General features: G+C 33.8%; 1 protein-coding gene across 1 annotated transcript; it reads right to left on the bottom strand.

Annotated features, from left to right (window-relative positions):
* Window positions 1-241: 241 nt before the first annotated feature.
* Window positions 242-14,210, bottom strand: LOTGIDRAFT_162798 (hypothetical protein; the record flags this gene model as incomplete). The annotated part of the gene is made up of 6 exons (XM_009058826.1): window positions 242-345; window positions 2,670-3,014; window positions 4,303-4,369; window positions 6,970-7,002; window positions 13,520-13,703; window positions 14,035-14,210. The coding sequence occupies 6 exons, from the start codon at window positions 14,208-14,210 to the stop codon at window positions 242-244; spliced, it is 909 nt and encodes a 302-aa protein (XP_009057074.1).
* Window positions 14,211-15,784: the final 1,574 nt, after the last annotated feature.

The raw sequence follows: 15,784 nt of genomic DNA, 5'->3' as shown, positions 1-15,784 counted from the left end.
TATATATACCATGTATCTTTGTTATTAAATATCAAGCCTGGGTATATTGTTACACTGTTTGTGTTTGGAAATATTTTATACTATTGATAAACCACAGAAAACCAGGGATTCAAAGACTTGAAAGATCTGAAAGTCACGAGGCCTAGTTGACGTGGTACGCCCCAAGTTTTTTACAGATCTAGTCATTTTCTTTGTGTGTAAATGTAGTAATTACGTAAAACAATTTCTTCTGTAAGCTCAACTAGGCGTCATTTAAGTTCACATTTAACTTCTCTCCAGAAAAATAAAACATTGGTAGTTCGACATTTTTATTTATTTCATTAGATAAATCTATGAGGAATGATTCTGAAACAAAGTAAAAATTCACTATAATATACGTTTCATCTGCTTATTTCAAATTCAAATAACGAACTTCTTAAGTAGTTACAGAGATATCACAGTCAATTTGAGTAATAGACTATTAGATGTATTATGGCAAAGTTTAAGTAACAACCGAATAATATCAGTTTTTAATATGTGAAAGATTGAAGTAGTAGATCCAGAGATCCTTGGGTAAAGGGACCCTCGAATGTAAGCGTATGAAAACTTTGATTTGCAAGTAAAAAGTAAGTTTTGTCAATTTGTAACCATCTTATGTAAATTGGTGGGTTTTTGGAATCATCGTAAACGGACACATCACGTTTTGAGTTTAATGTTGAGCTTTAGTTTGAGTTTTAAGTTACGCTAACGTACACACAGACATGTAATTTCAGCTTTATGCTTATTACATGTGTATGTAAGCGTAATTCAAACTCAAACTCAAGCTCAAAGTAAAAATGAGATTATATCTTCCCAGTAAAATCGTCAACGTAAAAGGGAAACAGTAATGATGTCATAAAGGGGATTCACCCATTTTGGTTAGTTCAAACATGTCCGTAACCATGCACAAACGCAACGAATCGCTCATTGAATTATGCGTTGCGTCTACGGAGATGTTGATTTGGAGTTTGAGGATACATGTAAGCAGAAATTTGGATTTGCTGAGGAATTTGATTAGATTTGCTCTGGTCCATTTTTATTGGGTTTACGTCTGAGTTTGCGTTTGCGTTTAGGTAATCGTAGCTTTATAAGTGATGAACAAATATGGCCTGGTTGTAGTATATATAATTATTATGGCCTTACAGGGAATAATGTATTGCGCACCTGTTGCGATCTTGTTGCAATTGTGTTGTGTGCCTGCTACGATCATGATTCCGTCACCTTTATCGATGAATCGACTTCACTAATATCACATGAGAAAAAAGCTATCACGCTTTTAATAATCAACCCATAAGTTAACTCATATGTTTCAGTATACGCTATTCTATAGTGTGAGAGCAGATTTAAATTTGAGTTGCGTTCATAACTTCTAAGCTGCGTAGCTGTTACGATCGTGTAGCGTGCGCAGCGTCTCGTGTGGGTCCCGGTTGCATATAAATTGATCACCGACATTCGCAGAGAATTATTGAACATATTAAAACTTTCCGAAATTATCCCGAGTTTCTTGCGATCACCTTGCTTTGCCTATTAGTTGCAAGTGAGTTGCGTTCGGAATGTATGACCACTATTTTTTACTTGCAACCATACACAACTGGTGATCGCTTTAGTGGGAGGGCGCCTTACAAAGAAACTAAAGTTGTTTGCAGAGGCACACCAAACTTATTGTTCATTTTGTGATACAGGAAAATTGGAAATACAGTTACTTTGATGTTGTAAACATTTTTGGATATGGAACCACGTCATTTTGAATTTGAAAAAAGCGATCTTTAAAATCTATAATTCTCGATATTTCTGTATCTATGTCAGCTATAAACCTATTCTCAGTAGCTCTTTGTACATTTTTAGGAATCCAAAGGTTTATGTTACAAGTGACTACAACTTCCACCATGTTGAATTTGAGTTTTCTTATTACACTCGCCCGAAAGACATAGTAAATAGTTTTGGAAGGCAAAGTTGAAGCAAAATGTGAGTTTAGAAATGCCGCCATCTTTTAAGGGGGGATAACATAATATATTATTATGAGGTCTGCTGTAAGGTTGGTTACAAATTCTCTTGCGGGAGCTGCGTCTTTTCCGGTTAACTCTTTCTGGAATTGCAGGAACCACATCGGTCGAAGAATAGGAATATCCCAAAATAGAAGTTAAATGGGTTCCCGATACATATAAAAAGGGCTAGAAAACCTCTTTACAATCTCTTTAAGCAGAAATTATTAATGCATAGAAATATCACTTAATAGTCCCGACCTAAATTACACTACTTATATCAGTCTTCTATCTTTGAAATGAATAAGAGGTTTGTTTGGTATTGTATTTTTACAATGTAGTCAATATAGATTGCAACAGAAAGAAAAGTACTTTCGGGTTACTCACTATCCCCTCACCATGGCCTTACGGGGAAATGGAACACTGGTTAGGCGGCATAATGTCAAGGTATTCGGAAAGAGCCTAATAATAATTGTGAAGATGTTAACCCCTAACCAATGTTCCATTTCTCAGTAAAACATAAGCACTAAGATAAGCATTCTTCGTTCCAAACTTAATATTTTCAGAATTCCAAAATTTTAAAAGCTAGGACCACATCAAAACACATTCTATTAGAAAACTATATGAACTGCAAGAAAGAAAGAAGAAAACAGTAATCTAAAAACTTACTAGGATAACAGGCAAATGGATAATTCACCCATCTCTTTTTCCCTGTTCTTAACCTCTCTTGGATGTTTATTTCACAGGAATGTTTAAGCATACAGTTTTTATACACTTCAATTCGATCTTGGTTGTTTAAAATAGATGTTGAGTTACTCTCTTTACATGTTTCATAGCTGTCTAATGGACAGTCATCAGAATCATATTCACCTTCTCTCATTCGATATCCACCATGTTCCATTAAGATTATGTCATTTTTATCCTCACAACTTATATTAAAAACTGACTTGTCTCCACAGCCACATAAAAAACACAATGGCTCATTACAGTATTGTTCTATCAAACCATCTGAATCTGAAATAAGAAGAATCACAATCATGTTATAATACAGAGTCGTTTGAATCTGAAAATAAAGGAGATTATTAAAGAGGAAGTGAGATTATTTTCAATGTAAAATTGTCAGTATTAAAAACGATGTAAATTATACACGATACTATTTGTAAATATACTAGTTACTTCTATAGATGAACTTGATCAACCTGAATTTGTCCTAGAAGAATTAATAACAGTTTGGGCTTAAGAAAGTAAATTCTCGATATATTAAGCTGTATAGATAAAAAAAAATATTTCTCTAAAACTTTACGTTTATTTTGCATTACCGTACATTGATTTTCCAACATCAACCGCAAAACGTAGGGATGTAAAATGTTAACGTAAACCTTTAAGATAATTTCGGTGTTTTTGTAGATTAACGACAGTATGTTTTTAGTTAAAAAACATGGTGGTAATGTATGTGACACACATCTCTAGATTTTGAGCCATAGTTTTCTCTAATTTGGGCAGCTAAATTTTTGACAGGCTATACTTGACGGAATCAGGCATGGGGCGGGATTTTGAAAGAAGTAAATAATTGAAGATGAAAATCGTGAACACTACTGTGGTATACAGGCATTACCGAAATGTAATAAAACTGCTATGATGAGAACATTTCAATATACAGCTTCTTTACTTTGGAATTCATTACCACAAACTGTAAAACATAATCCTTCTTTATATACATTTAAACAAGAACTGAAGAAGTTTGTTCTTACTGACAATACTGATTAATTGATTCCATAGCATTTATAACCATTCCTTTTGTTTTTCTCACCATTTCATTTTACTTAAAAAACTTATACCATCATATATATCATATAAGAAACACATGCAGTGTTTACATTTTATGTTTTTCACCACATCCATTGTTACATTGTAAATGTATATATGTTTTATGAAATTTTCTGTATTTTTATTATATACTTAGTATATAATTCATAGTTTCGTGGGAAACATAGTGGTTACATTTTCATATTTCCTTCCTCATCCATGTAACATTGTTAATGTTTATATGTTTTATGTTATTTTTTGTGGTTTTATTCTTTCTGTAATCTTGTATATAATTTGTAGTTTAGTGGGACCTATTGAAAATTAGACTTCTGTCTAAATGGGTTGCCAAAATAAAGTTATTATTATTAAGTTATTATTGTGTTGTCGTCTTGCTTTTCTATATATCTTATAATAACATCAATCAGTACCTGTTCAAGTTAATATTAATATAATCATAGGTAAATAAATAATAAATAAATAAATATATAAACTTTACCTGTAGAAATGGAGAGAAAAACCATAAGACATACTACCGACTTCATCTTTACTGGACACTGTATAAACTGTAATAAATAATGAGAGAGTTCACATCTAATCAAGAGGAAACAACTATGTTGCCACTTTGTAAACTTTTAGTCTTGAAGTATTATACAATATTGGTGCAAGTTTACACTATATACTGGGTATTCGTACCCCAATACGGGTATGTTAGTGGGTAACTAACAATGATATAATGTGTGATCATGTTAATAATTTATTAACACAAGGGCATTCTAAGACTAACAGTACTAGGCTGTCATTCCAATTCACTTAAAAATAATGAAAAAAATTCAAAAAAAAACATTTACCCTGCTACGATATTTCATTATTTTGACAAATTTTATTTTTAAGCCCAAGTAATTAACAACATGGGTGTCTTTGGAAAAAAATATAATTTGTCAAAATAATGAAATATCGTAGTAGGATGACGTCGATTGGGCCTACTTTCTGGACTGCTAAAATGAAACTTGATGAAGGCACCGATTAAGAGAAAATTCAAAAGTATATTAATACGACCTGCTAATTCGTCTTCCATCATGTCCACTATTATTGAGGAGTCTCGAGCTAAAAAATCTTTCATGCGCCCCTTTTTTTTCTCGGACTGGAATGTACAAGGCCAAACTTGATTGGATGATTGGTGTCGTTTGCTATTTAATCCTTAAGGGAAATCCCCACTTCTTAATCCAAATACATCTAAATGAAATGTAACCAATGAAATGGCGCAATATTCATTTGAATGTCGACTCCCTACATAATTAAGTGTAATCAGTGTTCAAGTTCGTGGTCAGATGGGGAAACTATTTGAGGTGTTTTGTGGGAAGAAGTATAAGGAATAGTAAGATATGAGTAATGATACATACGAAGCAGTGAAATGATTATAATTTAAGGTGTTTAATTGCACTAAGGACAAATTAACACTTAATTAAGGGTTACATTTAGTGTTTTGAAGAATACGTAATATATGCTGCAGGTGTAACCAAAAGATAACACTAATTTGAGAGCAAACAAGGTGTAAAAATAGTCTATTCTAACACCATATATAGTATTAAATGTGTGTTTTCTATCCACTGTTTTGGGGTGCATAATTACATTTAGTTTTAACAATATATAGCCTGATTTGTTACTCATTTCCTTGTTTTCTAATATACATCCGAATTCCTTAAGTGTTTGTCCTATATAGTACGATTATAAGGACAGTCAAGCACGTTACTCATTTCCTTGTTTTATAATATGCATCCGTACTCATTAAGTGATTGTCATATTTATCGATTTCAAATCTGCTTTCGTACAGCCTCCATTGCTATGGCAGGTTTTGAGATATCGAGGAATTCAGAGGAAATTCTTACATATACTTGAAAACATGTATAAAACGTGTAAATCCTTTGTCCAAACTACAAGCGGACTAACAAATTTGTTCAGTTGTAATATTCTCAGTGTAGCGGTGTCTATATTTCAGATGACTACCCTAATGTTATGTCCTTTCTCTTCGCAGACGTATCCAATTAGATTGTATTCGGCATGACTATAAATGAAAGCAAAACTAAAATTATGGTCTTCCGGAACGGCCGTCCTCTTCGTCATTATGAGAAGTGGTACTATAAAGGTCAGCAGTTAGAAGTAGTTTCTTGCTACAAATATATTGGCATTGTTTTCTCACCTAAACTTGTTTGGACAAATACAAAAGAAACTCTTATATGTCAGGCAAACTCTTATATGTCAGGCAAACAAGGCCTTCATACATATAAAATGGCTAAGCAATGCAAATGTTCGATAAAATGATCGTACCAATCCTTATGTATGGATCGGAAATATGGGGCCACACATATTCTCCCCAAATAGAACATTTTCAAAGTTTATTTACTAAGTACATATTAAAAGATCCTCTGTAAATGCCACTTCAGGAGAAATTGGAAGATATCCATTATTCACTATATATACTGTAAGGTGTATAAAGTATTGGCTTAAAATATTATGTATGCAGTCAGACAGACTTCCGAAAATATGTATGATATGTTATACATTCATGATGAGCATGGACGTAAGAACTGGACAACACATGTAAAATATCTTCTCTCTACGTATGGGTTTTGAATTGTTTAGAATTACCTAGCAGTAGGCAATGTAAATTGTTTTATATCTGTTTTCAAACAGAGAATTCGTGATTGCTGCAGACAAAATTGGCATTCTAGTCTGAATGACAGTAATTTATTAGCACAATATTGTACATATAAAATAGAATTAGAACCAGACAGGTATTTGTTTTCAATTCAAAATGACAAATATAAACAGGCTCTCTGTAAATGCAGGACAAATGGCGCTACTCTAATGTATATTAAAGGTTATTGGCAAGGTTTAGTGTATAAGGATCGTGTATGTCCAGTGTGTGATCAGAGGGAAGTAGAAGACCAATTCCACGTGATCATAACTTGTCGTTGTTATACCAAGTATCGCCAGCAATATATAAGTACTTATATACCTAATGCATGTTATAGAGATTTTATAAACATCATGTCTAATGCCAATCCTGAAGTTGTAAATAATCTATGTATCTTTTTATTTCTCTCTTTGAAACTAAGAGATTCCCTCTTGTAAATATTACTATTTGTTTGGCACATTAACTTACCAGTAATTGTAAATATTTAAATTGAATTATTAGCTAAAAATTGATTTAACAAAAATATTCACATTTATCTCAAGTTTGTTCATTATTATTCTCCATCTTGTCGTTATGTTGTTGTAAATATTTCAAACGTATTTAAAGTAATTCATGACAGTTAAGGCATCAAATTGTATTTAATATTTAAATATTTCATATTGTGACGAATTTCATTGTAAATGTAGGCTATGTTCTTTGGGCTTCTGCCTTGAAACAATAAACTTACTATTATTATAAAAATGTTTGTCCTATAAAGTTTGAATATAATAACTGTTAATATTTTAACGTAATATCCTTACTCTCTACTGTAATATCAATATAATTATACTGAGGTTGTTCACCATTCACCCTGTATATTTGCTAGAGATTCTGTTGTCCACATCTTCTGTTGCTTCTTTCGTGTCTGAATATTCAAAATGTAAAAAGATATGAAAGCTGTGAGAACGGTATTCTGATTAAGTGTAAAAACTATGGTTTCCGTCTTTGTGAGATATACACCATAGAATGAAGTGTACATTAGCTTCATGTGCATATAAACTAAAATATCTCGTGAGATTTGCCGCACCATAACTGAAAACCATGGAAATAGTAATTTGAGGAATTATGCTTTAAATCGTATTCTTCATAATAATGCAATAGAGGTTTAGATAATCCGAAAAGGTTATCTTATCATCTCTGTCTTCTAAACCGCAACCATGGCGAATGTAGGTGTGTGCTCTTTTCATGTTTCAAAGAAGCTAACTGATATAATGTTAACAGTCATTTTGTTTGTTGTAGTAGAATGACCATTCAATAGCAGTGGCGTTTCTAGGAAACATTAGCTGAGGAAGCCGAGCAGGGGCCACAGGCTATGCTTTTACTATGTAAATTAATAAGAAATTTAAAGGAGGGGGGGGGGGGCTTGTCAACTACTTTCTGGTCCCCCCCTTAATGTTAATTCGTAGCAATCACTTCGAATAAATAGCTATTAATATATTTTCTTGTAAATACAAATATCACGAAAAGTACAAAGGTAGAACGGAGTAAAGCGATGCGATTAAATGAAAAATATAAAATGAAAACATATACACAGAAACCAATGTACCTCCATTGGGCGAAACCAATGGAGATTTCAATATATAACTTCTGGTATACCTCAAGGATCTATCTTAAGACATTTGCTATTCAATCGTTTTATAAATTATCTTCCACTTCATCTTACGTGTAACTGTGATTTGTTTGTTGATTATACTACAATATATTCATCATATTTAGATATTTGCTCTATAAACTCTGTTCTTCAGAAACCATATTACGTCTTGAAAAAAACCCATAGCTTCATAGTTTTCGGGGGAAAATCCTGACAGAAAATTATACATTTCCTTGTGACTATTGCCAAATAAACGTTATACTATCAGTTTTAGTTCATTATCTTTGTTTACAAACACTTGTGGTCCTGAACTATCAGCCTCTAATATTTAAATTACAAGGACACTAATGACATAGTTCTAGTAAATAATAAATAAATAAGATGTTAAAACATGCTAATTTGATACAGCTTTTAGTTCTGTAAATGTTTATAAGTATCAAAGATACTAGTTGGTACTTCATCGGGTTCCGAATTGACATTAACCTACGATATATTCCCGTGCCCCCAATCGCGAGTCTGTTGTTTTCTCTCCTGTTTCTTTTTGACACCACCAAGACGTTTCAATTTCCCATTTGATAAACTATTCTGATTTTCAATATGATTATAAGGACTCAGACTAGAAAACCTATATATGTAAGTGACGTTATTTTTTTAAATCCCATTTTTCCTTTCCCTTTGGGATTTTTGCATGCCTGACTACTTTTTGGTCTAGTTTTGGGATTTGATATCTGAAATTGCATTTTCTTTTAGATTTTTTTAGATGATGAGTCGTTTTGTGTGCAGTGACAGTCAAGCATATGTTGATAAAATGTAGTGGCCTACTTTCAGTTTGGCTTGCTCTATATTTTCATTATCATGATATATTGATTTTTGTCCAGAAACCAAGTAATGGTCAGGCTTTCATGTGACATATTGGAAAGGTTTCAACGCGATTTCTGGAAAAAGTTATAGTAGGTTGAATTTCGTGATTTAATATGGAAACAGACGGAATTACCGGTCTTCATCCTATAACAGCCTATAGTGCCATCTTGGCAACTGTATGATCATCGTTGGAAACTGAATTGTATTACCTTCTTTACCATTCAATCAAATTAAAATAAAATCTGAAGTGTTCATTAAATGACACGAATATATTAGAGTTCAAGATATATATTCGTCTAAACATACGAACAATGACAGAAATCATCAAAATTAAAGGCACGAAATTTGAAATTTGAAGAGATGTATATAAATATGGATTAAATAACAACTTGTTCTCTCGAAAATGCATGGATTAAAGGTGTTTCATTTTACCAAAAATTGAAGATAACCCTGGTTTCTTATATATATATTCATTGATATTAATCTACAGAATTAAAGGCATGGATACAGTTGTCTAAATATACAATGATAAATATACAATGATAAATATACAATGATAAATATACAATGATCACAAAATTAAAAAATTGAAGGCATACATTTGTTTGAACATACAATGATATAAATTTACAAAGTTGGATTCACAGAGGTATAAGATTTGAAGGGATGCAGTTGTCTAAATATACCATAAATCTACAACTTTAAAAAGAACGATTTAAATTTGAAATAAGTATAATTGTTTATAATCAGTTTGAAAATTCAGGTCCAAGAAAACCTACCCTCTTGATTTTTAAACTGAACATGAGGAGAAAAAGACAGTCGTAACATTTACCTCAATTGTAAATAGATTGTATAAAATGTAAATATATTTATAGCGATATACAATTATAGTGGGATACAGACATTGACATTAACTCAATTGTAAATATGTAGTGTTAATTGTAAATATATTTACAGCGATATACAATTATAGTGGGATACAGACATTGACATTAACTCAATTGTAAATATATAGTGTTAATATAGACCAAATTTTGTAAAAGATTATTAAAAACTATAAATATATTTACAACGATATAAAATTAAAGTTAGATTGTACCATTAGAAGTTAGCCAAGACGTGTGAGCAATTGATAGATTTGGACAGACGTTAGACCGAAACATCTGCCTCTATTCAAGTCTCTGATAGCTATTATGACAGTGTCTAGCCGACAACTACCGGAATAGCTATCAGAGGCTGGAATAGATGCAGATGTTTCGGACTATGCAGACGTTATAAATATACTTGCATTTCCATGGTTTGTAAATAAATATTGAAACGTTAAACCGTATTTATAGTGATATACCAGTATATTTCCTGTAAAAATATGTATTGGAAAGGAGTAAAAGTTTTTTCAGATATGGGTTCGAATATGCTTCTATTTTCACGATTCCATGATAGACCTATATTTGTAAATAATTATTTAAACGTGTAAATATATCTATTATGCAATAAATACATGCTAGATATTTTACATTACTCATAGAATAATTCTTAAATTCTGGTCATGTGATTGCTACATGATAGGTAGATATTTGTAAATCATCAATTTCATTGAAACTACAAATACCAGTATAGTTGCTCGAAATTATTTGGACCAAAACCTGTTTGTGTTTCTTCAGCCAGACAAAATTCTTTCTGAAAACAGTAAACTGCAAACACGGCTATCGGAATAGCAAACTATTTGGATGAGGCCACAATGATGAATTTAAAAATGGATGCTCAGTGTATAGCTTCAACAAAGACCCATGAAATGTATTGGCACAACGAAAGCTTCCTGGAAGGGGAAGGATCTTTAAACTTGGCAACAAATTTATCAAATATAGAGACTTGTTAATGAAGTTTTTGTTCACAATGGTTGACTTTGTCGGTCTATACCTTAAAAGGTAAGGAGCGAGATTCCTGGGAGTAAATCATATCTTGGTCTAAGAAACGTCAATTTGGAAAGAAGCTAAGTTTGTGAACGAAATAAATAAAAAGTTAAATTTCTTGTTTAGGGTCCATTTGAAGGAATTGTGCGATTTTCGTACAGTTTTTATACTTCTGGAGAATATTTACATAATATTCAAGATCCAAATCAACCCCCCAAAAATCCAATACCTGTACCTTTAACAACAAACGATATTGATGGCACCTAAACAAGATGTTCATCTGAAAAGAGTGGAGCTATATAGATGGACTCCATAGAAAGTTTAATTGCTTTCAAAATTGTACACTTCCAGAAACATATACTTCCGAATGAACTTATTTGCTGCCATTTGGAAATACCACTACCATCCCATCTCTAGTATAACTAAGTACATCTTTAGTATTGGCCGTGTTACAAGTACTCGAACTACATGGTGTAAGATAAGCACCATCTTTAATAATGGCCGTGTCACATGTACTCGTACTACATGGAGTAGGATAAGCACCATCTTTAATATTGGCCGTGTCACATGTACTCGTACTTCATGGTATAGTATAAGTACCATCTTTAATATTGGCCGTGTCACATGTACTCGTACTACATGGAGTAAGATAAGTACCATCTTTAATATTGGCCGTGTCACATGTACTCGTACTACATGGTGTAGGATAAGTACCATCTTTAATATTGGCCCTAATCGTACTACATGGTGTAGGATAAGTACCATCTTTAATATTTGCCGTGTCACAAGTACTCGTACTACATGGTGTAAGATAAGCACCATCTTTAATATTGACCGTGTCACAAGTTCTCGTACTACATGGTGTAGGATAATTATCAACATCTTTAATATTGGCCGTGTCACATGTACTCGTACTACATGTCGTAGGATAAGTACCATCTTTAATATTGGCCCTAATCGTACTACATGGTGTAGGATAAGTACCATCTTTAATATTGGCCGTGTCACATGTACTCGTACTACATGGTGTAGGATAAGCACCATCTTTAATATTGGCCGTGTCACATGTACTCATACTACATGGTATAAGATAAGCACCATCTTCAATATTGGCCGTGTCACATGTACTCGTACTACATGGTGTAGGATAAGTACCATCTTTAATATTGGCCGTGTCACATGTACTCGTACTACATGGTGTAGGATAAGCACCATCTTTAATATTGGCCGTGTCACATGTACTCGTACTACATGGTGTAGGATAAGTACCATCTTTAATATTGGCCGTGTCACATGTACTCGTACTACATGGTGTAGGATAAGCACCATCTTTAATATTGGCCGTGTCACATGTACTCGTACTACATGGTGTAAGATAAGCACCATCTTTAATATTGGCCGTGCCACATGTACTCATACTACATGGTGTAAGATAAGCACCATCTTTAATATTGATCGTGTCACATGTACTCGTACTACATGGAGTAAGATAAGTACCATCTTTAATATTGGCCGTGTCACAAGTACTCGTACTACATGGTGTAGGATAAGTACCATCTTTAATATTGATCATGTCACATGTACTCGTACTACATGGAGTAAGATAAGTACCATCTTTAATATTGGCCGTGTCACAAGTACTCGTACTACATGGTATAAGATAAGCACCATCTTCAATATTGGCCGTGTCACATGTACTCGTACTACATGGTGTAAGATAAGCACCATCTTCAATATTGGCCGTGTCACATGTACTCGTACTACATGGTGTAGGATAAGTACCATCTTTAATATTGATCGTGTCACATGTACTCGTACTACATGGAGTAAGATAAGTACCATCTTTAATATTGGCCGTGTCACAAGTACTCGTACTACATGGAGTAAGATAAGCACCATCTTCAATATTGGCCGTGTCACATGTACTCGTACTACATGGTGTAGGATAAGCACCATCTTTAATATTGATCGTGTCACATGTACTCGTACTACATGGAGTAAGATAAGTACCATCTTTAATATTGGCCGTGTCACATGTACTCGTACTACATGGTATAAGATAAGCACCATCTTTAATATTGGCCGTGTCACATGTACTCGTACTACATGGTGTAAGATAAGCACCATCTTCAATATTGGCCGTGTCACATGTACTCGTACTACATGGTGTAGGATAAGCACCATCTTTAATATTGACCGTGTCACATGTACTCGTACTACATGGTGTAGGATAAGTACCATCTTTAATATTGATCGTGTCACATGTACTCGTACTACATGGAGTAAGATAAGTACCATCTTTAATATTGGCCGTGTCACAAGTACTCGTACTACATGGAGTAAGATAAGCACCATCTTCAATATTGGCCGTGTCACATGTACTCGTACTACATGGTGTAGGATAAGCACCATCTTTAATATTGATCGTGTCACATGTACTCGTACTACATGGAGTAAGATAAGTACCATCTTTAATATTGGCCGTGTCACGTGTACTCGTACTACATGGTATAAGATAAGCACCATCTTTAATAGGAAAAGGATCAACATTGGCTGTGTCACAAGTACTCGTTTGTGTTTTATCGGATTCCAAATTTGCATTGTCGTAATATGCTACCAGTTCAATATATTGATTATTTTGTCTTTGGTTGTCGTTTTGAACCATGTTAATCCCTGTTTTATTGGTCGAGTTGCATCCATTGGTATCATGGATAAAGTCAATATAATCATACTGAGATTGTTCACCATTTCCAGAACCATTAGCGAGAGCCTTGCGAGTCGTCTGTTGCTTCTTGTGGCGCCTGAAAATTGAAAGAAAACTCCAGCAATGTCCTCTCTCCGGCAATATAACTAACAGAAAATTGTTTTATGCATTATAAATACCAACACACGCAGTTAGGATTATGAGTCTATATGGATAACAATCATTTATTTCTTAAATACGACGTTTCGACAAGATCAGTGGCGACGCCATCATCCCGTGAAAGGGGTAACAACTCAAATTACCTTCCTTTACCCTAGTAGCATCATCGCTACTGGACAAGATTCTGAAGGTCGTTTTCAAGTGTACATGCAGTTTAGATCTGGATTCAGGGGACCTAGAAAACTGGAAAAAACAAATATTGCATTTACCTGATAAAACAGTAGAGTGCTATACCGACTATATTAATAATTATAACACCTGCCAGAATTCCACCCAATGTAACTGTAACTATTATAACATTATTAGATTTGTTTGTACTGACAGCTGGTGAAGCACCATCTAAAGTGGGATACACTGTAGGAGAAGAATCTGTTGTTTTATCCATTGCATCAGTATTAGGTTGATCATTGCTAACTGCTGGTACAGGACCAACTACAGTAGAATGTTCTGTATTTGTAGGATCTACTGTAGGAGAGAGATCTCTAGTAGACGAATCTGTAGGTATTGTAGTAGGGATGTTTGTTGTTGTAGTCTCCTTTGAACCTGTGTGTAAATAGAGTCCTGGAGTGTCAAATACCTCTCAACCATATTATCTTACCCTAACCCCCATTGAGCGCATAGTAATTGATCTGCCAGAAGATGAAACAACGACATTCCGTCAAGCTAGGGAAACCCATTGAATTGAGACGACTAAATACGGCTTATTCCCATATCGCCCCTTTCCATTTTGCCCCTTCCCAATTCGCCCCAATTTATTCCCATTTCGCCCCTTCCCATTTCGCCACTTCCCGTTATATCCCTTCCCGATTTGTCCCTTTTCATATAGCCCCTGTTCGGTTCTGCCCCTTCCTATTTTGCCCCTTATTCCAAATTCTCTTCTTTCCTAGTTCACCCCTTTCCCAATTCGCCCCTTTCTCATTTTTTCTTCGCATTTCCAAAATAATTGGACAGTATAAGAGTAAGTACAGAAAAAGAATGGCAATTATTTAATATGATAGAAGAAAAATTTGAAAACCACGTACGCAGCCCTCAAACATTTACATATATTTCAACTAATTGAAGTTATTGAATACAAATCTTAATCTTGTATGTCTTTTGAAAATTTGACATTCAAGCCTACTCTTTATCAAATTCCTGCAGCTCCAGTAAAATGAATACGGGAACGGGAAATTCACATTGGAACAAGTATAATTTATTACGTGGTTCAATTTTATAAAAGGAAGGAGCGAAATGGGAAGGGACAAAATGGGTAAGGGTCGAACTGGGAAAGAGGAAAAGGGGAGGGGGGGGGGCAAAAAAAGAAAACTTTAAGGGCGAATTGGGAAGGGGTGAAATGAGAAGACACCAAAGCCCTTAGGTATGTAATAATCTAACCTCTCTACATATTATCTTATCTAAATTCAGAACAGAGGTAAATAAATACCCAGCCGTTCCAGATCGTTTATTCCATTTTCTTAATGAAAAGTATTTGTTCCACCCTAGACCTGTAAATTTGGGAGTATCAAACCCTCTCTTCCCCGAAAGCTAACAAAGAGAATTGTTGCTAGCTTCAGGGCACCTATCTGACATCGTTATTCATCGAAAACGTTACTGAATAGCTGGAAGTCCGTTATATAATTCCATATAAACAGGCCGTAACAATTCTTACACTAAAAAAAGACCTAAACCCCCTATAAATACTTACACCCTATATACCCTACATTTCATACACCAAAAACAGCTTCAATCAATTTCCTACATTCATCAAAAAAGCATATTAAAAATACCCTTATATAAAATAACATAACATTTTTAATAGCCTCGTTTTAAGTAATGTTATTTTTAGTCTAGAAACTTCTAGAAAAGGGAGATAACTCTTTTTTGGAAACACAATTTCTTCGTTAAATTAACTCATTTAAAAATAGGATGAGTTTAATTCTAAAACACGAACAACACGAAGATTATTCGGGCGACGGTATC

Source organism: Lottia gigantea, assembly GCF_000327385.1.
Source record: "Lottia gigantea unplaced genomic scaffold LOTGIsca_36, whole genome shotgun sequence".
In the NCBI taxonomy this organism is placed as follows: Eukaryota; Metazoa; Mollusca; class Gastropoda; family Lottiidae; genus Lottia; species Lottia gigantea.
This window is presented reverse-complemented; position numbering and strand designations above follow the sequence as displayed.